Source organism: Rhinolophus sinicus, linkage group LG05 (genome assembly GCF_036562045.2).
Source record: "Rhinolophus sinicus isolate RSC01 linkage group LG05, ASM3656204v1, whole genome shotgun sequence".
Classification (NCBI taxonomy): domain Eukaryota; kingdom Metazoa; phylum Chordata; class Mammalia; order Chiroptera; family Rhinolophidae; genus Rhinolophus; species Rhinolophus sinicus.
In genome coordinates, this window is record NC_133755.1 from 75,378,060 (window position 1) to 75,402,609 (window position 24,550).

The 24,550-nt window shown below is 47.4% G+C and overlaps 1 protein-coding gene and 1 long non-coding RNA gene across 2 annotated transcripts in view; both read right to left on the reverse strand.

The window, feature by feature from the left end:
* Window positions 1-13,904, reverse strand: part of ACOXL (acyl-CoA oxidase like) — a 288,665-nt gene extending 274,761 nt beyond the window's left edge. Inside the window, exons 1-2 of the mRNA XM_074333923.1 lie at window positions 13,766-13,904; window positions 1,860-1,956 (exon numbers count right to left, since the gene is read on the reverse strand). Of these exons, the coding sequence (XP_074190024.1) occupies window positions 1,860-1,956; window positions 13,766-13,890 (222 nt within the window). The 5' untranslated portion in view covers window positions 13,891-13,904. The remainder of the gene's footprint in view (window positions 1-1,859; window positions 1,957-13,765) is intronic.
* Window positions 13,905-14,348: 444 nt separating this feature from the next.
* On the reverse strand, window positions 14,349-24,442 carry LOC109444463 (uncharacterized). Its single transcript, XR_002136864.2, has 3 exons — window positions 24,161-24,442; window positions 21,204-21,351; window positions 14,349-15,865 (listed from the first exon to the last, which is right to left on the reverse strand). It is a non-coding gene; the product is annotated as an uncharacterized LOC109444463 (long non-coding RNA).
* Between the last annotated feature and the right edge of the window lie 108 nt (window positions 24,443-24,550).

Here is a 24,550-nt window from a genome sequence, read left to right on the forward strand (position 1 = left end):
ATATTTTAATGGCTTATTCTTGGCCCGTGAACCGTCCACAGAGACCTGGAACGAGTGAGGCTCACTCCTCATTTGTCCTGAGAACATCGTCATTACACACGACACCGTGCTCTGCCTCAGAGCTCATCGGATCAGCCATGCAAGTTATCAGCGACACGAAACGGGGCCAGGGAAGGACCTGGACCGCTCTCTGAACAGGCAGTACAGCCACGACTCACCATTTTTATTAAGAGGCAGCATGAATCATGTAACACTTCTTCTAGAATTACTGGACCTGGACAGCTCCCCCAGCTGTTCATAGGGGGGAACTTGAGAGCCTTCAAACACAGATTTGCTGCTGAGTTCCCTGACCTCTGCCAGATGAGATGAGCCTGCAGCACTGAGGAGTTTAATTTCCTTCGAGTTCATTGGCTTTATGCGAATTCACACAGAAAGAAGCTCCAAACGGCTGAGATAACCAACAGAAATGAACTGGAGGGGTCGTGTAGGGCCTCCTGGAGGAATTATAGCTAATCACCCAAGACAGACTTGTCCAGGCTGCCCGGGGCCATGGAGGGTGCCTTCAAAACAGAAGATAATTGGATCTAGGGCTTCACACGCCTTGTCAGAGCAAGACTCACCAGCTAATCCCTCAGACTCGATGGCTAGGGCAGCAATTAGTCAACCTCATTAAAGGGTCGACCCTCTCATCCAGGTCTCGAGTTCTGACCCTGAGTGAGGCCACAGACATATTGGGCTGATTAAGGGAGCAGGAGACACGCCACATGTCAGGATTTCACCTTCCAGCCAGCCCCCCAATGCACTTGGGGACCAGACTGATAGAGAAACTGGCTGGAAGCAGACGGTTTGGGTTTGCTTTTTTCTCTTTATTGGTTATATTCTAAATGTATGTTCCATTGAGAGGCAATTTACTAGCCCGAAAATCTGTTTTGCCAGACAGCTTGTGTGAAATGATTTTTTTGGCTTTGCAAGCACACTTCCCTCGGTTAGGTGAGTGCTTTCCTCCCAAAGGCTCTGCATCTACATGTGACTATGCTGTGCCCTTGTCACCTTGGAGCTGGCTACAGTCCCTCAACAGGAAGTGCCTAAGCTCTGCCTGCAATTCCTTCCTGAAGAGAAGATGCTGATTTCTGTCCTTGCATCCTCAGGATGGCCAACCACACAGGGTGACAGGGTGGCAGTCTGTTCTAAAATGGACCCCAGGCCCCACACCAGCTCTGACCCACACTCCATGGAGAAGTGAGCCCACAGTGGTCTCCTGAATGGGAAGACCCCACCCCCTTCCTCAGACCCCGCAGGACAGGAAGGGGTGGGCTCACTGCAGGCAGTTCATCCCTAGTTCAGGCCACTGGGGGGGTGGGGGGGTCCTCACCAGAAAAGCTGTTTTTTTCCTATGTAAAGTGTTAGGTTTAAGGAAGCCATGAAGCTGAGTGAGATGGAAATGGATTTACGCTTGACTAAAATGCAGTTCCTAATTCCTCACAAAGGACCTCTCTCACCACATGTTCTTTTTAATGAGGCTAAATTGACTAAAGTAACATAACTGAAGTTAGAAAGGCAATTTTTAGACAAATAAGGCTCATACGCTTCTGACAAGTCTAAAATGCCTTAAAAGCCTCTAAAACCAGTTATTTACATTCCTCAGATATTTGAATTTTATGCCTAAAATTATATTCGTTTTGTAAACAAATATTTCATTATTTCTACTGCTTCCTTTATTCCTTTGCCTGTGAGCCTGGGAAAGATGTGTGAGCCAAAGGCAGGAAAGAGCAGGGCAGAAAAGCGGGGTGAAGGCACCTCCCATACAGACAACACAGTCAGTTCCCCAGAACACACAACAGCAGAACAATGGCACTTACCTGTTCCTGAATTGCTCGTCTTAACAGAGGTAGACCCATGGTGAACTTCACTCTCTCAAAAGTCAAAGCTCTCATTTCATCCAGGTTTAAGTCATAACTGTGAAGAAGAAGGTCACAATGGGTGTCGAGAAGTTGAATTGATGGAATTGCTAGGGACTGTGAACAAAGCCTCTGAGACAACAGACGTGTCTTTGTGTCTCGTTTAATTCTGTGCATCAAAGAAAGGCCCCTGCGTGTATAACAGACTATGTGGTCAACACAGGGGGTCAAAATGGAAGGAAAGGATTTCCTGACAAGATGGCCTTCAAACAAGACTCCAAGTAGAGGGCTGGCCCGGTGGCTCAAGCGGTTAGAGCTCCGTGCTCCTAACTCCGAAGGCTGCTGGTTCGATTCCCACATGGGCCAGTGGGCTCTCAACCACAAGGTTGCCAGTTCAATTCCTCGACTCCCACAAGGGATGGTGGGCAGCGCCCCCTGCAACTAAGATTGAACACGGCACCTTGAGCTGAGCTGCTGCTGAGCTCCTGGATGGCTCAGTTGGTTGGAGCGCGTCCTCTCAACCACAAGGTTGCCGGTTCGACTCCCAGAGATGGTGAGCTCGCCCCTGCAACTAGCAACGGCAACTGGACCTGGAGCTGAGCTGTGCCCTCCACCACTAAGATTGAAAGGACAACAACTTGACTTGGGAAAAAAAAGTCCTGGAAGTACACACTGTTCCCCAATAAAGTCCTGTAAAAAAAAAAAAAAAGAATGGATTTGAATTAATAAAAAAAAAAAAAAAAAGACTCCAAGTATAAAAGACATTTTCATGTGTCTGTGATGACCCAAGAGCAGCGTTTGGGGACTTGAGGGAAAAGGTGGGCTGTAGTGGCCACAGGGAGTGTCGCTTAGCTGTAGGGAACAGAGCTTACCAGCAACCTGAGGCTCCCAGCGGGCGGCTAAGTATGGCAAGGTTCTGGAATCAGTTCATTCCTGCTCACAGGCAACGTTTGCTCAGGGACCCCCCTTACGGCCCACTGAGACTTTCTCACAACTGCACTCTGCCCTTCCTCCCCCTTCTCACGGTGTCAACTCTGCCTGCTCACATTCTGAAGGTCCTCCCCACTCCCCACCCCCTACCTCTTCCAGCTCCCTCCTGGTGACCATTGTCAACCACAGTCATTGGTACTAACTCAAAGCCAACAGGAATCCCCAGTTTGGGGTTTGGTGAAGGAGGAAACTATTCAGTGCGAACAGCTCAATTATGAAACCACATGGCTATTGAGGCTGATGCTCTCTAGCTAGCCAGGTCTTCTCCACCTGCTTGGCTCTGGTCCACCCATATGTCCTCAGTGCTAGAGCCCTGATAATACAAGCTCCTACCTCCTGTGAAAAGGAAAGTCTGGTCCTGGGACCAGAGGGGAGCTGACTTATATAGACAGAAGTCCACACCCCTAGTCCCTGATTGGTCCATCCTCATGCAAATAAGGACTCCAAATCTTCACTGTTTGACTGGTCAAAAAAGCACTGTTCTGATTGGTTGGAGAGGAGATACTCTGATTGGTCAATGAAGATGCTAGTGAGGCTATAGTTGCATGGCTTTGATTGGACAGGGACGTCTCAGTCCTACTGGTTGAAATAGGATTCCAGGAACTCCTTTATAAGGGTTGGCTCAGCCCTCAGGAATACAGGGCAGGCTTCTCCATGAAGTGTGGCTTGCTTGAGAGGCCCCTGTGTAGAAGTGGCTACTAGGCACTTTTGAAAAATTTGAGCCCACTGAGCCACCAGGAGCCTTTCTTGGTAGGTGTCTTCTTTTTGGAGATCAACACCCTTCACAGATGTTTCCTCAATAAGTTGCTTGCATGGCTAGTCCCATCCTGGTGTCTGCTTCTCAAAGAACCTAAACTGTCACAGGAGGGGAGGTTCCACTCTGCCACCTAATGATAAGGAGCTATGATCTCTATCAAATAATCAGATGTGTATAAAGGCCTCAGTAATTCCACTGGTGTCGAATGGGCAAATAGGCCAATGGAATAAATAGAATGTAAAGAAACAGAAGCAAAAACATGTGGAAATTCAGCATACGTCCGTGTTTCCCCGAAAATAAGACTTTGCTCCAAAAGACGCATTAGGGCTTATGTTCAGGGGATATCATCCTGAAAAATCATGCTCAGGCTTACTTTCCGGTTAGGTCTTATTTTTTATTTTCGGGGCAATACGGTACGTCAAACCTGGGATATCAAATCATTGGGGAAAACAAAACAACAAGACACTCTAGTTGGATATCCACCTGGGAAAAAATATAAAGTTGGATTCCAATCTCACACCACATACCAGAATAAATTCCAAACAGAGTAATGGTTTACATGGAGAAAAACAAAACCACAAAGTACATAAATAAAACATGAAAAATTATTTCATAATCTTAATGCAAAAAAAACTCTTCATAATATAATATAACATAATATAATATGTAGAAGCCATAAAGAAAACATTTATAAATTTGACTGCCTAATAACAGAAACTTCTGGATGACAAAAACGCCATAAGAATAATCAAGAGATAAATGACAAAATATTGTCATTTATTTACTGGGACAAAATATTTGTTACTGATGTCACTGCAAAGGGGCCAATCTCCCTATAATTCATTACAAACAGACCAACAAGTGGGCCAATGAGATGATCCACAGGATGAGAAATACAAATGACACTTAAATACATTTTTAAATCTCTGCTTCCACATGCAATAAGAGAAGCACAGATTAAAACTACATTGAAACGCTGATTTTTACCTACTACATGAACAAAATCCAGACAATCTGATAACACATTATACGGTGCAGCAACCAGACAATAGCTGTCAAAATTATAAATGACCCTATCTTTTGACTTAGCCATTCCACTTCTAGAGACTTATCCTTTGATGCCCTCACCCATGTGAGGAGTACATATAAGTTAGAGAGTAACATAAACCATGGATCCTCTTTTTTTTAATAAATTGTAGTATTTATTAATCACAAATTCTGCAATCAAAAAAGAAAAATGTGGATCAAGAGAAACCTCAACCTGCAAAGGCCAGATAGCAAAGCCTGTGGGAACGCCTTGAAGTGTGTTATTCAAACAAGATTTTAAAACATAAGTTATTAGCTATTTTCTTTACATTTCCACTCCAATAACTTTTCAATGAAATGGTTGTTATTGGTCTATTTTTAAATCCCAAATCCATATCTGTTCTCACATAAATAAAGCGTCCTGCTCACATTGGCACCAAGCATCTCATAGGTAATTATTTTATGTCAATCTAGTCAGAAAAACAAGACACAACACCAGGGCAGGTGAGGACCCTTAATACACAGAGAATATACATACTGGCCAAGGAACTGAGAAATTATCAAAAACTATAAAATAAACAGACCTCAAGAAAACTGGGTTACTACTAAACAGCTCTCAACTATTAATCCCCACGTTCCTTCCATTAAAGAAAATTTCTCAACAGAGACAAGTCAGATGTTTTAATAATTATGGGTGTAGCTTTCCCATTCCCTTCCCACCCTCACCCCCAAACTGCACCATTGGGATGAGTTTAACATTACATGGACAGAACTAGCTATTCAGTATAGTGTTGTAACAGCACCACATTGAAACCTCTAAAAGTCCATCCATAGAAAAGCGGGTAAAATATGGTGTGCAGCCATGTAATGGGGTATTACATAAAAAGAAAACTCTTACATGCCAACATGGGGAAACTGCCAACACATGTTTTAAATAAAGAAAGCAAAGTGCAAGTAAGTGAATATATTACTTTTACTGCTGCACTAAATTACCTTTTTAAATGTGTGGAGATTATATATTTGCTTGCATATGTGCTGTTGTTGTTTTACTCTCTTAAGGACACACCAGAAACTATTAACAGTGTTTGTCTTTTGTGTATGTCGGGAAGAGTTGGGGGAAATGTGGCAAATGGGAGCAATACTCTACCTTTTTATACGTTCTGAATTTTGAACCATGTTAAAATAAATCCTCGCCTCCCCCATAACCCGCAATAAAAGTTTTAAAATTATTTTAAATTGTACACTTAAAATAGCCACTAGATGGCGCCCTTCTTCATTGAACGGCCACCGTAAGGAATTCCTAGTTAACAATGAAAGCTGGATGAAAACATCTTAGGACCGTCTGCCTGAAAGCCTGAACATCTGATTATCTTAATAAGAATATCTAACTTACTAACATTTTTCAAGAAAAAGGGTAACAATCTTTGCAAATGAGAAGTCAGGGTTTTAAGAAGGGCCCCCAAGCTCTTCCAAATTCCTATACAACATGCCTATCTGTTTGACTATCTTAGCTTTAAATATCAGCCTCCACATTTCACAACCCTAGTAGGTCACCTCAAATAACACCAGTATAACAATGGGCATGAATCCTAAACAATAACGTTCTTAGTATTTTAACAGACATAATTTCTCTTTTCTGTTTTCTTGGGTCTGTAATATACGAAGACGTGGCAAATACTGTTCTCCAGGCCTTAGATTGCAGTCAGAGACCTTAGGGCATTAAGAGAATGGCAGGTCCTGGGTGGATGGCCTTAGTGTCAAGATTAGGGACTGAGCTTCATAGGTTGGGGGCCACCTCGGGGACAACTGTGGGGGTATTAAGAAAGCCCAGCTGGACCCCCAGCAACTCCACCATCATCTGACTTATCTATTGATGTTCTGTGTAGGATTTAGCTTGAAGACAAAACACCAGTTCCCATTACTAAGAACAAGCTTGCAAACCTCTGAGCTAGGACTGAGACAAAAGATGTTAATGTCACCTTTCCTCAGAGAGGTGCCAGGTGTGGGCCTCCAGCATGAGTAAGACATCTCATCAGGAGATCTCACACATGGAATCAGGGCCAAACTACAAGGTCCTCAGTAAAAAATAACAGCAAAATTTTAAAACACCATTATCCTCTATTAGAATGGCTAAAATCAAAACTACTGACAGCACTAAGTGTTAAGGAGGATGCAGAGCAACGGACTCTCTCATTCGCTGAATAAAAACGTGGTGCCTCCCCTCGGGAAAGTTTGACTGTGTCTTCCAAAGGTAAACATACACTTATCTCCAACCTAGCAACCCCAATTCTGGGCATTTACCCAGGAGAAATGAAACCCTTCATCTACACAAACACTTATTATACTTAAAACTGGAAGCATCCAATGTCCCTCAACAGGGGACAGATCAACAAACTGTGGTGCCTGCATACAAAGGAATACTACTCAGCAATGACAAGAGTGAACTAGTGGGACACACAACAACCTGGATGGATCACAAAGACTCTGTTGAATGAAAGAAAAGCTAACCTCAGAAGGTTGCACACCATGTGATTCCAGTGGTATGACATTCTCAAAATGACAAATTTATAGAAATGACAAACAGATCAGTGGCTGCTGGGGGTTAGGGTTATGGGGAGAATGTGACTCTAAAGGGGAAGCACAGGAAGTTCTCTCTGTGCTGATGGAACAGTTCTGTATCTTGAGTGTGGTGATGGCTACACAACACTACACATGTGAGCTACACACACACACACACACACACACACACACACACATCCTCCAAAAGATGTGAACAGACACTTTACAAAAGAAGGTATACAAATGGCCAATGAGAAAGTGCTCAATGTCATTAAACCACACAAGACACCACTACACACTCACCCGAATGCCAAAAAAATTCAAATCACAAAACCAACTGTGAACAATGATATGGAGCAACAGAAACTCTCATACTTTGCTGTGAAACATAAGATGGTACAATCAGTTCGGAAAATGTCTGGCGATTTCTCATGAAACTAAACATACCTACCCTATGGCCTAACAATTACACTCCTAAGTATTCACCCAAGAGAAACAAAATGACCTGCCCACAAAAGTTCTTGCAGAAGAATGTTCAGATCAGCTTTATTCATAATCTCTCCAAACTAGAAACAGCCCAGGCATTCATCACTAAGAGAACAGACAAATAAATGATGTTCTAGTCATAGAGTGGGATACTACTTAGCCATCCAAAGGAATATATTACCAATACATATGAATGACACATATTAATCTAGAAAACTGATTCAAAAGCAGTCAAACATAATGTACAGAGTCACAAACTAACACTGGGGAGAAGCTTTCCTGATCCTTGCTCTGGAGGAAGCCAGCTGACGTGATGTGAGGACACTCCAAGCCACCTTGTGAAGAGGTCCCCATGGGGAGGAAGAACTGAGGGCCCCACCAACAGCCATGTGAATGGGCCATCTTGAAAGTGGTTCTTCCAGCCCAGTCAAGCCTTTATACTCGTATGACTTCACCTCGATCAACATCCTAAATGCAACCTCATGAGAAACCCAGAGTCACCCAGCTGAGAAGCTCTGAAGTTCCAGACCCACAGAAACTATGTGAGATAATATGTATTACTGCTGTAGGCTGTTGAGTTTTGAGGTAATTTGTCACAAATCAATAGATAACTAGTAGACATGGTATTATTACACACACACACAAACACACACACACACACACACACCTGATGAGCATAAACTAGTATCTTATTTTTAAAACACTTTAATGATATGTAATACACTAAAAACAAAGCATGAGTCAAAAATATAGCCAGTGAATTATCACGAAAAAAACTCACCTGTATAACCCTACCCAAGTCGAGGAAGGTGACATCACATCACCGGCACCCGGAATCACCCATCAGTCACCATTCCCTCTCCCCTGCCCCGTGCTAGCTGTCCGCCTGGCTGCTGACTCCACAAATTATGTTTTACTGCTTTTGAGCATTCAAGAAGTGGGATTAGACATTATGTATTCTTTTGCATCTGGCTTTTTTCACTCAACATGGCCAGTAAGATTCATCTTTAGTGTCTATTGTAGCTGTGGTACATTCATTTCCTTTGCTGTATAGATTGAACTGAATGAATTCACCACTAAAAATATGCTGAGTGAACATATTGTGTGATTCCACTTATGTCAAACTCCAGAACAGACCGAACTAAAACATAGTAGGGGAAACACTACAGCAGCAGTCACTTCTGGGGGGTGGGCCAGGGATTGACTGGGAAGGGCACCGGGGAACTTTCTGAGGTGACGGTAATGTTCTACGTTTTGGTAAGGGTTTGGGTCACATAGGCATATTTATCAAAACTCAGACCGAGCACAATTAAGATTTTTGCATTTCATTGTCTTTTACAGAAAAAAAAAAAAAAAGAGAGACCTGAACACATATTAAGTCTTGTTAATGATACGCATACTGACCTATTTAGGGGGTGTTGGTTTGCAAATTGGCACCCATCCACAGAGGGCGGGAGAGACAGAAGAAAGGCAGCCAGCTCCAGGTGGTAGGCTGAACAAGCAAGGGAACGTCCTGACAAGGCTTGTCCTGCAGGACAAGTACACCTCCATGCCCGCCACCAACTCTTAAAGTTTACACAGAGGCCTTCAGCGTTCAGCCACCTACACGGTCCAGTGTCAGCGGTGTCAGCACCACATGGCTCTCTCAAGGCTGCGTCCCTGAAAACCACTCCAGCTGTGGGAACTGCAGGCGGCATGTGCATTCTGAGGACAGGAACCGGGGAGGAGCCTCGGATCCCCCCGGGTCTAGCTCGAGGGTCAATCAGCAGCCGTTTTCTCTCCACGACCTCCCCCAACAGCCAGATTACTTATTTATGTGTGCTACTTTGAACTCCACCCAGAAGCTGGAGTGTGAGGGTGCACAGAGGGATGGACAAATGAACCAATATGTGATATAACAAACATATAGGAATGAGCTTATAATCGAATCTAGTGGTGGGGATGCCTTATGTTTATAATTTCTAAAAATAACAAACAAACAAAAAACAAACAAACAAAAAAATAACAAATGAATGAATGGCGGCTGCTAAGAATAGCCCCCCAGAAGCAGCCGCTCAGAAACCACCTCCTTCTAGCAAACACCACAGCTAGATCCCAGTCCGCCAAAAGCCTGGACGCCACTGAGGCCTGTGCCAACTGACTGAGAATGGAAACAAAGCACTAAATCATCTTGTAGTCACCATCAAGGACGACAGGCCCTGAACCAACAAGGTTGACTGAGGAAGCACTAGGGGTGAGACCTCTGCATTGTGTCTTCATGGCTTCATTCGGCTGGGAGACACATTCACCTGCGGGGATACCCACTTGAAACTGGTGGGTCTGAAAAGGTGGCAGGAGGACGGAGACTAGGAAGGAACAGTGTTCGTACATGTATATGAGCTCGTAGAAAAATAGAAAAAGAAGGAGGAAAAAACCCTACAATACACTAAAGTATTAAAAGTGGTTGGGGGACCAGATGTCCCTCGAAGGATGAATGGATAAACACAATGTGGGCCATCCATACAATGGAATATTATTCAGCCTTAAAAAGGAAGGACGTTCTGATGCCTGCTACGGCATGGATGGACTTTGTTATTGCCACTTAGTATAAGACATTTGCTAAGTGCAATAAACCAGACACAAAAGGACAAATACTGCGTGATTCCACTTATATGAGCTTCCTAGAATAGTCAAGAGACAGAAAATAGAACCGTGGGTGCTAGGGGCTGGGAGTAGGGACGATGGGGAGTTAGTGCTTAATGGGGACAGAGTTTCAATTTGGGAGTATGAAAAAGGTCTGGAGGTGGGTGGTGGTGATGGTTGTACAACACTGTGAATGTACTTAATGCCACTGAACTGGACACTGAAAAATGGTTAAAATGGTACATTTTGTTTTGTTGTATTGTATTTTACCACAATAATAAAGCAGTTGAGGGAGAGGAGAGTTTAGGACACTTTCAAGTTTTCTATATTATTTCACTCTTTACAGTGACAATGTCTTCATGAAATACTTGTGTGTGTAAATAAGACTGGGGAGGGAGGGGCGTAAACCTCCGAAAAAGCCAGGAAGAGAAATGTGTGTCATTCTAGGGAAGGAAAAAAAAGGGAGTGATGAGAGAAGGGGAGCTAGCCAGGCCCTCACAGCCAGAGGGGAGCCTGTGGGAGGCAGGCGAGAGGTCTGGGAGACTAAACATCCAGCGGGCTTTTTAGGCTGTTTTTCTGAGAGATGTGTGCCACCCCTGCAAGCCAGTAACCCCTCACCAGCCAGGCCCTCATGAGAGAGCTTCAGTTTGCCAAGAAACAAACTCAAACACTTCAGAAGCTTATCTTGTTTCAGATGCTGTTTTTAAATACTCCCTGCAGACTCCGGTGAATAGCCTCAGGTCTTCCAGAATCCCCCTGCTGCCACAATACGAGGTGTGCTGCCCTGTCCACAACAGGACGACTGGACAGGCATGACCCTCAGCTCCCAGGGAGTGCCCAGAGTCTGGGGGACTCCCTGACAGAGTGGGACAGTGAGGACTCAGCCAGAAGCTCATGTCTGCGGCAGGAGCATGCCATTCCTTAGAGGGACCTGGCTGTGCCTACCACACCTGGGAGCAGCGGCGAAGAAGCCCTGCCCTGAGGCAGGGCTATGTGCATGGGAAATTGCACAATCTCTTTTCTTTTGGAGGAGAACCGTTTCCTGGGCTCTTATGTCCTAGGAGTGCCACACACAGTGCAAACTTCCCACTAGACTCACAGGGCACTTACAGAACTGTGTGACCTCAGCCACCTCCCCGAAGACCCACTTAACTTCAAAGGCCTGCTGGTGGGGGACCGGCCACAGGAGGCCTCACTGTGCCTCCAGGAATCCATGAATGCAGAGATTTTGTTTCTGGTCTCCTGTGGAGCATTTTACTCTGGCAGAATAAGAAGTCAGGATCACCTGTCTTTTTATTTGTGATAAGATCAAATCTGATTGTAATGTGAACTTTCAAATAACAGCTTGAGGAAAACAATATGACCTTTTGTGTTCTTACTATACAACTCTGAAATTGTGAAATCAATAAACAAGAACTGGAAAGAATGAAAAAGTGTTGGTTAGGGTAGTGGAATTTTTATCTTTTTGTTGTTAGTTAGGGGTTTTTGGTGTTATACCACAGCCAGTCTTACTGAATTCCTAACAGCTTCTCATTTAAGCATCACAGCAACCCCGCAGGGCGGATCCAGGATCCTGGTCTGTGGAGGAGCAAATGTAAGCTCAGTGAGATAAACTCAAATGATGACAACCACGTAGCAAATAAGCTGCCTGCTGGCTCTCCAGCCCCAGCTGCCTCTCCCTCTGTCCCTGAGTGGTTTGATCAATTCACAAGAAAGTGCCTTCTACTTGGCACTTTCTCTGTATCTCCATGTCAGTTTTGTTGTAAACAAAAAATTATTGACGCCCCCAAAATCTATTTATATTTACCATATTAAAAATGATAACAGAAAAAAATGGTTAAGTATATGTTAAATCATTTGAAAATACCAGTAACAAGCTCATGAAGTGTTTTTTATGAAAATAACTATTTTCCAAAATAAAAAAGAAAATTTAGTAAGAGAGTGGAAATGTTCTGCATTTTTACAAGTCCCTTCTAGGTCTGTCTTAAGATAGCCAGCTCCTCATATCTGCTTTCACACTTAATCTGCTGGAATATTCCATACCATGCAGTCTCTTGAAAGCACCACTGTACAATCATGAGAAAATGAGAATGAAAAGGCCAATTACATCATATTATTATAAAAACAGTAAGCTTAGTTTTAATACTGTTTTATAATAGTGTTATAATAATAATACTTAAATAAAATTTTTAGATTGTGAATGTTCTGAAACAGTCTTGGGTACCACAGGGAGTCCTTGGAACACACTTTGAGAACCACGACACAAAGAAGAATGTATGAGAGAGAGGGAAACAGAAGGAGGGAGACACTCAAGGAAAAGACCACCATCTCCCAAGTCTCACCTTTAATCTTCCCTAAGTCCCCCCAACACACTAGGTACCTCCAAGGCAGGAAACCCAGCTTCTTTCCCAAGGACACCTTGCTTTTACTCAAGGCATCTCTTCCCTCCAGCCCAAGATGGGCTAACTGGCATGGCTAACTTGGGAACCACTGGTGTTTTTCTACCAGGGGCTGTCTTAAGCTAAAACTCCAAGGCGAGTTCTAGGAGTGGGCTCTTCCCATGGCCTGTGAGGGGTCAGCAGCCCGCAGAGCACAGGAGCAAGAGCCCCAGGGACACAATGTGCTGTCTGGAACTGTCTGGCCGGTCACTGCGCCACTTTATCCCTCTGTCAACAGGGACTGTCCAGTCAGTCCACCCACTCCTCGGGCTGTCCTCGCATTAGGTGACCTTGAGGACCTGGGCTCACTGTACAACCGAAGACCCCTGCTGCTGTTCCGACGCCCACGCTGTACCCAGGCCTTCTGAGGGGCCCTGGAGTCTGCCCCACACACACGCCCTGACCCAGCGGCGCAGGCCAGCGGGTCCCGGTGCGGAGTCAGCGCGCTCCCTCCCCGCAGGCACACCCGGTATGCTGTCCTGCCGGGGTTCCCGGGGGCTGTTCCCGACACCGGTATCCCGTGACCCTGGGCGACGTCCATGTCCACCCATTCCGGTTTTTCTGCCTTCTCCCCACCCCGTGGGGCACCGACAGGAGGGAACTCGGAAACAGGTTTCTAAGCACGACTCTCCGCCGAGCAGCACGCCCGCGGGGGCCACCCATCACCCCGAATCTTCCGGCTAAAATGCACGGGGGTGGGAAGGGGACACCCTCCGGGGAGCCAGTGAGGTCGGCGGTCTGCGGCACCTGCACGTCTAGAAGGGGGTCCGTCTCGGGCGTGGCTCATGGCCTTCCGCGCCCTCGCCTGGGGTGCGCCAGGCGGTGCCCCCAAGGACGCGCGGAAACCGAGGGGACAAGGCCGGCTGGGGCGCGGAGACCGAGGGGACACGGTCTAGAGAGTGGGGGCTGAGGGGACACGGTCGGGCGCGAGGGCTGAGGGGACAAGGCCTGGGTCGCGGGGGCTGAGGGGACACCGCCGGGCGCGGTACCTGGGCCGGAAGAGCGGGCAGCCGCCCAGGGACCCACGTAGCGCGTTCTTGAGGCGCCAGTACTCGCCGTCCAGGTAGCGGTGCAGGGCCGAGTCCCCGAGCTCCTGCTCCGGTGCCGGCTCCATCGCGCCCCAGTCTCCGCGAGGCTGGCACAGGTTGGCGGGTTACGCTCTCCAGCCCCGCCCTGAACCCGCCCGGCCCCGCCCTCCTCACCTGGTACCCGGGCCCCCACGCCAGCCCCCACGCAAAGAGCAGAACCTCCCGCTTGGGCTCCTGCAGTGAGTGGTCTCCTCCCAGGTCCCACCGCCTTGCCTTGTAACTGTACTTTCTGCCGCCCCTGCCCTCTCCTCTACTGTGCCTGTGGGCTGTCCTTGCAGCCCTCAGGAAGCAAGGATTACGGGAAGCCTGGCTGCGCAGAGCTGACCTCGCGGGCCAGCCTGTTGCCAGGTTCCGGAGATCCAAGACCGCCTGCCTGGTCCTTGCTCTGGTCCCAGCTCAGCTGCAGCTCCCGGCAGCTGAGCTCAAGTCCCGCAACCCCGACACTGGGCGGTTCGGGGGACTTGAATATTCCTGTCAGCTGGGGTGGCCGAGGCCCGCGGCCCCGCAGCCCCGCAGCCCCGGGTCGCTGGGAAATGCAGACAGGACAATGACGGTGAACACTGATCTCCCAGGACCCTCCTTTTATTGTGTAGCCAGTAGGAAATGCGTTACAGCCTAAGTGGCACAGGTTCTCTCCTTTCCTGTAACTCATGCATGTTATTGATTCTCCTTGCAAATACCCTAGCAGTTCCCTTCCAAATACCACTCTGTTGGGGAGAAGACTGTGGGGGGTGCAGTCAGCTGTCATTAGGTTAGCGGACGCCACCTGCTTCAGTGCCCTATGGCTGTGTAACAAATTACCACAAAGCCAGTGGCTGAAGACATGTTAGTCTCTTACACTTCTGAAGGTCAGAAGTCCAAAATGGACTGAAATCAAGGTGTTGGCAGAGCTGGATTCCTTCTGGAAGCTTCAGGGAAACCTCCCTTTCCTTGTTTCCAGCTTCAAGATGCTGCCCGCACTTGCTGGGGCCTGGTCCGTGCTCTGTCTTCAGAGGGCATCACAACCCTGCTGCCATCGCCCAGTTCCTTCCGACTTCGACCCTTTGGCCTCACTCTGGTAAGGACTGTTGTGATGACATGGGCTGGCCCAGATAATCCAGGATGACTCTTCATCTCAAAATCTGTAACTTAGTCTCACCAAATACATCCCTGTTCCCATGGGAGATAATGTTCGGGCTCTGGGGATTAGGGCATGAACGTCCTTGGGGTGCCAATACCCACCCCAGTGCAATGAGTAGGGGCTTTGTTTTCTCCAGGAGTGGAGGCCTGAAGCGGGGGAGTCCCAAGCCTAATTCAGGGGTGCGACTGCAGGGACCCAGCTTTTCTTTCCTACTTTCTGCCCCCCATCCTCTCTGTGTCTTATCTTTCTCTCTTTCTAACTTGTCTCCTCTCAGTCATAACATGGACACTGCAGCTCCAAGCACATCTCGTGCCCAGCAGAAGGCTGGGTAGGGGCGTGGGGTGCTTCCTTCTGTATCAGTCGGGATAGGACAGTGTTAGAAGCAACCCTAAAATGAGTCCATGTACACTGTGGTCACAAACAACCCCCCAACCTTAGGGTGTACAAAGACAAGAGTTTATTTGTCACCCACGCTAGATGGGGTTCTCCTCCTTATCCTCTCACTCCAGGTCCCAGCTGACAGAGCAGCCACCAATGTGTGGCCACACAGTCTTTTAAAACTTCCAGCTGGAAAGAACACAAGTAACTTCCACTCACAGCCCGTTGGCCACAGTAGTTCTGTCCTGACTGTACGGGGGAAGGAAGGTACCACTCTGGACACATCAGGAGGCCAACAGCCTACTCGTCTCTGAGCAGCACACTACTGACATTCAAATGTTTATCTCACTCCCCCTTCCACTGGCAAAATGCACTCTCCCTCCTCCAGGGAGGCAACGGCATTCCCATATTGTCACCGCACCAAGTCCAAGGCCGCTGGGGGATACACCGTGGTCTTTGCCTCAAGTCACGATGTGGCTTCTCCTGACTCAGAGACCTAGAAGCTAAAAACGTAAGTCACCAAGTTACCTTCCAATCGCATGTAGCTTGAGTGACAACAAAAGCTTTGTTGTTATAAGCCCCTGAGACTTTATGGAGGATTGTTTGTTACCCAACTGTAACATAGCCTATCTGGAAAGATACTGGAAGAATGTCGGTGCTGAAATAAAAATCCCAACTACATGCACTGGCTTGGGGTCGGCAAGGGACAGTGAGGATGCTGCCAACCTCAATGGAAGGGGTTGATGTTGTGAGGTGGCAAATGTCTGATAAAATTGTTGCTGACAGATGGCATAGCCAGTGGACACTGCTGCAGGAGATGCTGAAGACACGGGGTCAGCATTGCATGTTGGCTGCGATTGGCTGCGTTTCACAGGCTGTTATAAGAAAGAGATGAGCTTAGAAAAGAACTGACCCGTTTGTAAGCAGGGATGGAAGGGGACAGAGGACACAAACTCAGGGACTTTCGCAGCTGCTTGCTAAGCCCCATCAGCAAGAGATAAAACTGGAGAGCACTTGAAGCAACAAAGGCCAACTGAAACTCAGATTCCTCCCCTTTGCCCAGTGACCAGGACAGAACTGTGAATTTGACCTGCACCCAGGCTGAGACCTGTCAGTGGATTTGGGGGTGCCCAGCAAGTCACTCTCACTCTACCTGAAGCTTCACTGATGCAGCATCAGAGGATAGCAGTGAATCACACCAGTGCTGTGGAAGTGACAAGCACCACTCTGGGTCACTTCTGCCATGCCTGCACCAAGGCCTGGAGAAGTGTAACCCTCCCAGGTGCCCAGAGTGGGGAGAGGGAAGAAAAGAGGGAGGGAGGGGGAAGAAATAAAACATGGCTTCGCTGGACTGTCTGTGTTACCCAGGACTTTCTATTGTATGTAATTAAAACCAATTTGAACTCTCTTCAGCAAAATGGAAGAGCTGTACCACTGCAGCCCACTTCTCAGGGCAGACGTAACTCCTCTACCAGGCAGAAAAAGGCAGGGGTAAGAGCCCGGGTTCTTCAGAGGGAACCCAGCAGTCACAGGCCTCTGAGGAGGAGGCACTGGGGATGGCATCTGGGTTGGTGCCCGGGGGCCACCCTGCAGTCCCAGGCCCTCCGTAGGAGGGTGAGGCTGTGAACTTCTGCCAACTGCTCTCTGTGCTCCTAGACCCTGGGCCCTGGGCGAGAGGTGGGCCCTCAGCTAAAACACTTAGCAGTCCCACGACCCCACCCGTGGTGGCGCTCTGCATCGACATGGCCGTGTGCGCCAGGCGGGCAAGGTCCTTCAAGCTCCTGGTGCACGAGCGACCAGCAGTGTTAACTGGCCTGCCCAGGGGCACACAGCTCTCGATGGCAGGGGACCCAAGGCTCACAGGGTTCCGCCATGTAACACATCGCCCAGGCAGGACTGGCCTGGGGCCGGGGAATTTTATGGACGCTGCTTTCATGGACCCTGCGGTATGAACATCACAGTCTGGGGCTCCGGGTGCTGTGGTGAGGCACACACTGTTCTCAGGGGACTTGAGAGTGTCCTGTAGAAACCATAGGCCCATAAAAAGTCAGAGCTGGGAGCCCCTGGAGTTTGTCCTGTTAGTCCCTTCTTTTCAGACAAGGACACTGGAGGGTGTGGCCTCTGACAGAGTAATCGGCCACTGGGCTGGAGTTTCAGAAGGGAAACGGGCGATTTGGAAAGCTGATTTACAGGGTCCCTGTGAGTCCATGGGGAGCCCCACTAAAGGTACCAGCTCAGTTATCTGGCCCCGTCTCACCTGTCAACACAGATCCTCAGCCCCCATAAGCCCTCCTTCCTCTCTCATGGATGTTTCCAGGATCCCTGAGAAGTTTCTCGCATGTGATTGTGAACAGCTCCATTGCCTCACCCCACATGGAGCCCTGGGGTGGGACAAAAAGGTGGGTGTGGACAGGGAAGCCAGGAGGCATGGCTCCCCGTGTGTGGTCACTGTGTAAACAAGGCCTTCAAGCAGAATCTGCAATGGGAAAACTCTGGCAGCGCACTGCCTCTCTTACCCCAGGGGCTAGATTCCAGAAGAGCCACCACACCATCCTCAGCGTGCCCTCCCTGCAAACAGGCAGGGCTTCACTGTGGGGTCACTCACCCCTGACGTGCCTGCCGCCCTTCCCCCTGGGATAAAGTCTGCCGATAGACTCCATGGGCTTCCTGCAGCCTCACCCACATGCTGGCAGCACCCCAGCGGGCAGTCTGGCATCGGGATTCCCAGGTGGCACCCATGGACTCCCATTCTTGGCAGCAGTAGGGCTGTGGCCTGTGATGTGACTTTCCCTGGCGCCCAGAGCAAGACCAGTTTTTAGGCCAGCTCCATTTTCCAAATCCTTCCTCCAAGAGACAAATCCCTGGTCCAGGGCAGAGCCACCCTTGTGAAGTTCATGGACCAACCTTGGGACACTGAGGATTGTGTCTGTGTGGTGCCACGCAGAGGTCACCAGGAGGTACCGTTGTTTGAAAAGCAAGTAAAGATTGGTGTGTAAAATCTGCTACCTTCTGTAGGAGGATGGAGAAAGTGGGAATAAAAGGGAAACCTCTCCGAATATACCTTGTTTTATAATTTTGACTTTGGAACTGGGTATTTTACATAGCTTTAAAATGTTAAATATATAACAGGAAAAAAAGCAGTCCCTGAAAATCAAAAGCAAACTGAAACAAATTCATTCAATTCTGATTCAGCTTGGTGGCATAACCACAAGAGAAAAATTATTTCAATTAACTTGAAGTTCATTGCTTGGCTGGCATAGCCCATTAGGAACATAACACCCCAAAGGCAAAAAAGAACAGAAATTTTATGTGATCGTCTCAATAGTAATAGCAATGTTGGTGTTCTTTGGAAACTATTTGGTGTATGTTGTAACAGAAAGCAAATAAATAACCAGATCAATGGCGTTAGAATCCAATGTCTTCAGTATCAACAAAGTAACAAAGAGAAAACCAAAGAAGTTAAGGCAAAATCCTTAACTTAATAAATCCTTATCTTGAGTTCCAATTGGAGACAGTATAACTTTATGGTTTGTTTAACTTCTATTTCTGTGGTGTCTCAAGTCTCATATGGAGAGAAAGCTAGTCTGAATACGAATGCATGAGGGGAGTACTGGGACACATAAGCTCAGCTTGGGGGTGCTGGGACGTGAAGGCCAAGCAGAACCTAACCAAGGGAAAAGGGGGCAGGAGAGTGTTCTCAGAACCAAAGGCCAAGGCAATAGGGCAGGGCCATGTGCAGTTGTTTCGGTTGTGCACTGCACGAGGGCAGCACATCTAGGACACATCACAGTCTTCTATAAGGAAGTGCACAGATGGCTTATGAGGTCCTGGTGCCCTGTCTCTGCCACACACGCACATAAACCCATACTGTCAACATGGTATGCACGCATTAGGACAGCATGCACATACATATGCTCAATGACACGCGGGTATGAACTGCATCCTGTCCTGACCGGGCTTGGGCTGTCCTCAGGTTACCTTTCTCCCTCCCTTGCCACAGAGACAAATTTCCACCCCTGTTATATTTCAAACAAACCTGACAGTTATCTCCTCTGGGAGTGGGTGGGGGAGAGGTAGAGAGTGCTTTCCTGTGGTAAGTGGGAGGTGTGTGGTGTGTGTGTGTGTGTGTGTGTGTGTGTGTGAATAGACCTTCGGAACTGAGAATTAAAGAGGGGTAACTCTGCTAAGGGACTTGAAAATTATTGCCAGGACACAAGAGTGGAAACTGGAGGGGCAAATAGCAAGTGTCCACTATGTCATGCAAAGGCTTGGCACAGTGCTTAGTGCATGGTACGCACTCAACCAAGTAGCCCCTGGTACTGCCAAGCACAATGCCACCAGCATCTTCCCTCAAACCAAGGGCCACACTCAGAGCCCCCTTGATGGGCCAGGTCCCTGCCCCAGTGTATCTTCCTGCGCTGCCACAGCTGGGGAAGCCCTCCTCTCTTTGACCCAGGAGCCCCCTAGGGTGACCGACCACCCCAGTTTGCCTGGGCTGTCCCAGCCTTGGCACTGAAGGTCCCACCTCCCAGGAAGCTCCTCAGTCCTGGGCAAACCAGGATGTTTGTCATTCTGTTCCTCTTCTTCAGTTAGGAGATGATGTTAGGAGGGCGTAGCGTTCCCAGTTCCCAGGCGGGAATTCCCGCCCGTTCTCAGGAACTTTTTTCGCTTTCTGGTTCCCAAATCCCGAGAAAAGTTAGTTGGGAAATAGGGAAAATCAGCTCCTTGAACCCAGGTGGTTGGTAGTAGCAGCCGTCACTTTGTGGAAACGATTCATCGTGCAGAACAGAAAACAGTTTATATCTCAGGATTCGGGAAAAGGAAAGCGAAAAAAATTCCCGAGAACAGGCGGGAATTCCCACCTGGAAACCCAAGGAGGGAGCCCTTGGTCTATCACTCAGAGTTTCTGCTGAGGCCTTCTACTGTTGTCATTTTTTGCCATTACTTCCTGGAATACTTTTTCTGTCCCTTCCTCTCTCTCCTCTCCTTCTGATACTCCCGTGACGTGTATGTTCGTACACTAATTATGTCCCACATTTCTGAGGCTCTGTTCATTTTTTTTTCATTTTTTAAATTTCTGTTCTTCAGCTTCCATAATCTGTACTGCTCTGTCTTTGAGTTCACTGATTCTTTCTTCTGCCAACTTAACTGTTGAGTCCCTGTAATACATCTTTCATTTTGGTTATTGTACTTTTCAACTCCATGATTCCCATTTGGTCCTCCTTTACAATTTCTATCTCTTTATTGACATTCTTTATTTGATGACTCATCATTATGATGTTGAAATAACAAGTCACTGAAAGCCCAAACACAGATACAAGTACTTGATTTACTGTACTTCCTAATAATTTAGATATTATTTAGATATAATATTAGTCATTTTAGATAGGAAGAAATTTACTACTGAAGTCAGCAGATAAGGCAACTTACAGTTTTAAAGGAAGAGAGAGCCGTACCTTGCTTCTCCTTCTGAAGCAAGAAAGGCAAAAACATTAGACATGGCTGGGTTGGCTGCTGGCACCCAGCTCAAAACAAGCCTCCCCTCTCACACTGTGGTGTGGGTTAGGGGAGGGGAGGAAACAGAAGCACTATGGCAACAGGAGCGCCAAAAACAAAAGGGAGGCATCTATCAATGAAGCAAGGATGAACATTTAGTGGGTTTTCAGATACTCCATCATAACTGCTGCGCTCTGAAGCACAGGCCTGAGGAAAAGGGCAGGGGGAGAAGACGGGGGTTAGGACACATGGAAGTTCAAGTGCTGTCATGGCATGAGCTTCCAATTAGCAACTGTTTACACAATTGTTAGACCATACTTAGGCCATGAGCAGAAACTTTCTTACCTTAAAAGCCATCTTGTCTTGCTTTGTACTTTGTACCTACTGGCTCCAGTTCGTCTCCCAGGGGCTTACGATCAGCGGCTTGGGTGGTCCGGATGGCAGCCTGGGGGCCAGGATGTGGAACCAGAGGGCTTGGTCAGGCCCCGAAACCCTTGGTTGTGAGAGACAATGCAATGAAAACCCCCTGAAGCATTGAAGGGGGAACAGCCTCGTTTACCCCCTCCTATAAAACTCCGTACCCCTTTTTGCTCCGAAAGGTTATGGTCTTTTCTAGCCTGACCTCCCACAGCTCAAACATGCCAAATAAATTCTAATAGACCAATTCTGGTCTCCCGTGACTCATTCCTCCAGCCGTGCCTAACAAAAATGAACAACACTTCTGCCAGCCTTTTGATATTTTCTGCTTATACTGATTTATGTAAATTGCCAGCATTTGGGGGTTTACAAATTTTCTTCATCAAAGTGTCAAACTATTTCTTCACCAAACGATTTGGAAGCTCTTCATTTACCCCTGACATGTAGAGATAATGTGAAGCTCTTAAAAGGAAACAGCACATGAAACTTCCTTCAATAAGCTCCTCCATGAAGGCTTGGAACCCCCGTCTGTCTTCCTTCCACTGTGCCATGTCTTGTCCTGTACAAGGGCACACGCTTGGTAACCCCTCCCACTCAGGACGTCTAAAAGCAAAGTAGCTTCAGTGGATTCTCCGATACCCCCACATTATCTTTCTTTTCTTTTCCTGACATGCTGAAGATGTCATTGTGTTCTGAGAGCTCTCTCTCCTTGAGATCTGATTCCCTACTTTACCTTCCGTTCCCTCTGCCTCTAAACCCAGTTTAAAGCCAGCAAATTACTGCTCTCTGCCTCTACTGCCCACCCCTCCCCCTGTTGCCAATAAACCCTGACCACCACTAGGTTAATTAACCTAATGGGGACATTCAGATGAATACACTGTATAGGAGGATCATTGTAATTCTCCTTCAGAATAAGAGGGACTTCCATAAGTAAGGACCAGGAGAACTCACTGAGTAAACAGGGAATCATTCCTAGAAACATTTCAGTTTCTGATCACTGCTGACAACCCCAGGACTTATTTCTATGACTCCTACATATTCCCACAGTGGTTGTCATCCGGGCTTTATAGAGGGTCCCTGTGCCTTTCATTAGGGGCAGTGTGGAAGAAGCACCCAGAATACCTTCCCCTACTCCACAAACAAGCCTGGTGGGGGAGGTACCCCTATGGTAGTAGCAGAAGTGAAGGAGGGCAATTTCTGGGGCTTTTAGAAAACAGGGTAGAGCTGAGTATAACTACCATGAGGTCCCATGGCGACAACACGGTTTGCTCCAAAAAGGCCCAGTTGTGACCACGATCAAGTACAAACTCCTTAATCTAGCATGGAACACTTGAAATCAAAATATTAAACAATTCTTTCAAAAAGAATCTCCACTACTCATTCACAAGAGTCAAGGGTGATCTCCCTCAGTAATCCTGATATTCACCAGGAATGACCTCCCCCAGACCCCCCCACTGCCCACATCCACGGTCACTTCAAGGCCCAATTCAAGCTCCACCTTCCCCATGAAGCTTTATCTGACCAGCAGGCCACATTTCCCCTTTCTCCTCCAGACTCCTCCAGCAGATAGTTTGAATATTCATGTGGCACTTAATACACATATATACTCTCTTTAAACAGTTTTCTAGGACTGTCTTCATCTCCCAGACAAAACCACTAGTTTTGTAAGGACAGGATCTGTTTGCATTAGACGAGGTTATAAACCCAGTAGCACCCAGCACACGATGGGTGCTCAATTAACATTTCCCAACTGATGACTGATAGAACCGCAATGAAGCACAAGTTGAAAATTTGAGTTGGTGGAGCCAAAAATATCTTAATTCCTGTGATGGTTGGCAGAACCTAATACTTGTCTAAAAGACCCCAGAGCGAGCATCCTTTGAGTAATAAGCCCCATGAATCGGATACTTGTGTAGAACCAAATTGATCACCCTGGAAGAAATTCTGGACTCTGAAAGCGTCAGGATTTCCAGAAGCCGCTAATTATTATGATTCTATTTTTAGGCATTTAATTTAACAGTGCTAAGAAAGCAAAACATCCACACAGCCTCTCTAAAAGGAATAATCACGTGAATAGCTCTTTATATTTTCCTTGCATTGTCAAGTGGCTCTTGAAACAACCTTGAGAGGTAGAATGGGCAGTTAGGAAAGACCAAGGGCAGAGAGGACTAGGCTAACTCTAGTCACTCTTAGGTAGAAAGCATCCGCAGGTTACATACTTCTTGGACACCTGGACTCCTTTACAAAGAGGTCTCTTTATTTTTTATTTTATACTTCCTGAGAACTCAGTCTCGAGAGCTCCTAGGTCCACAAGATGCTGAAAACTGGCATTCCAGGACAGCCACACAGCCTTTCAGATGAGCTCAATCAATCAGATCAATTCAATCGAGGCCAGAGGTCTCCAAGCCCACCTAGCCCGCGTGTAACTTACGTCACCAGCCCTGAAGCCCAGCGACATGCTGCCCGTGAGCTGTAGCCGTTAAGACAAGGGTCTTCCCAAGGGTCGCTGACGAACCACTTGCTAACTCTTTGCATTGCATTTTGGGATGTGGGACAAGACTTGCACAGGGTCAGCCACCGGGTTCTTTTTCAGAAGAGGACGCTGAACACTAGCTGAAGGAAGCGGCTGGAGCGCGTGCCCTCGCGGGTGCTGGGTTCACCCCACCTGCCCGTCCATCGCCTACGCCCCCGGCTCCGCGGCCTCAAAACAACAGTCTGGACCCTACGCACGTGTTATTTTTCTTACTTCTATGAACCAGGCATAACAATTTTGGTTCATATATTTGAGGAAAGGGGTAGAAGAAGCACGACTTTCGGAACTGAGGGCCCAAGCCCCATTTTTCCGCCTGGGGTACCTCAGGTTAGGTATTTATTTCCGACAGTACCTTCCCTGGGATGATCCTGCGTAAGATGTTGCAACTTGGACGGCGAAGAAAAAGACGCACTCCTGAAGCCTGGCCAACCTACAGCCGGCTCGTCGCGACGGTATCAGAACATGAAATGTTTACCTCGGATTTGCCATTGTAGGGATTGATCTGCTATGAGGCGTGAGAGAGAGATTCAAGATTTAGAAGTAATTATTTTTTAATTTTTAAAAATAAGTAATATATAGTTACAAAAAAGATTATCCGCCGCGCTGCAGGAAGAAACCCAATCCTATCTGCCGGCTGCGAGCTTCGGAATCAAATCCGAGCAAGAGGAGGAGGAGGAGCTGCAGCGCGCGGGGGAGGCGGGACTTGGTCTCCTGGCAACGACCCTGGCGATTGGCCAGTCCG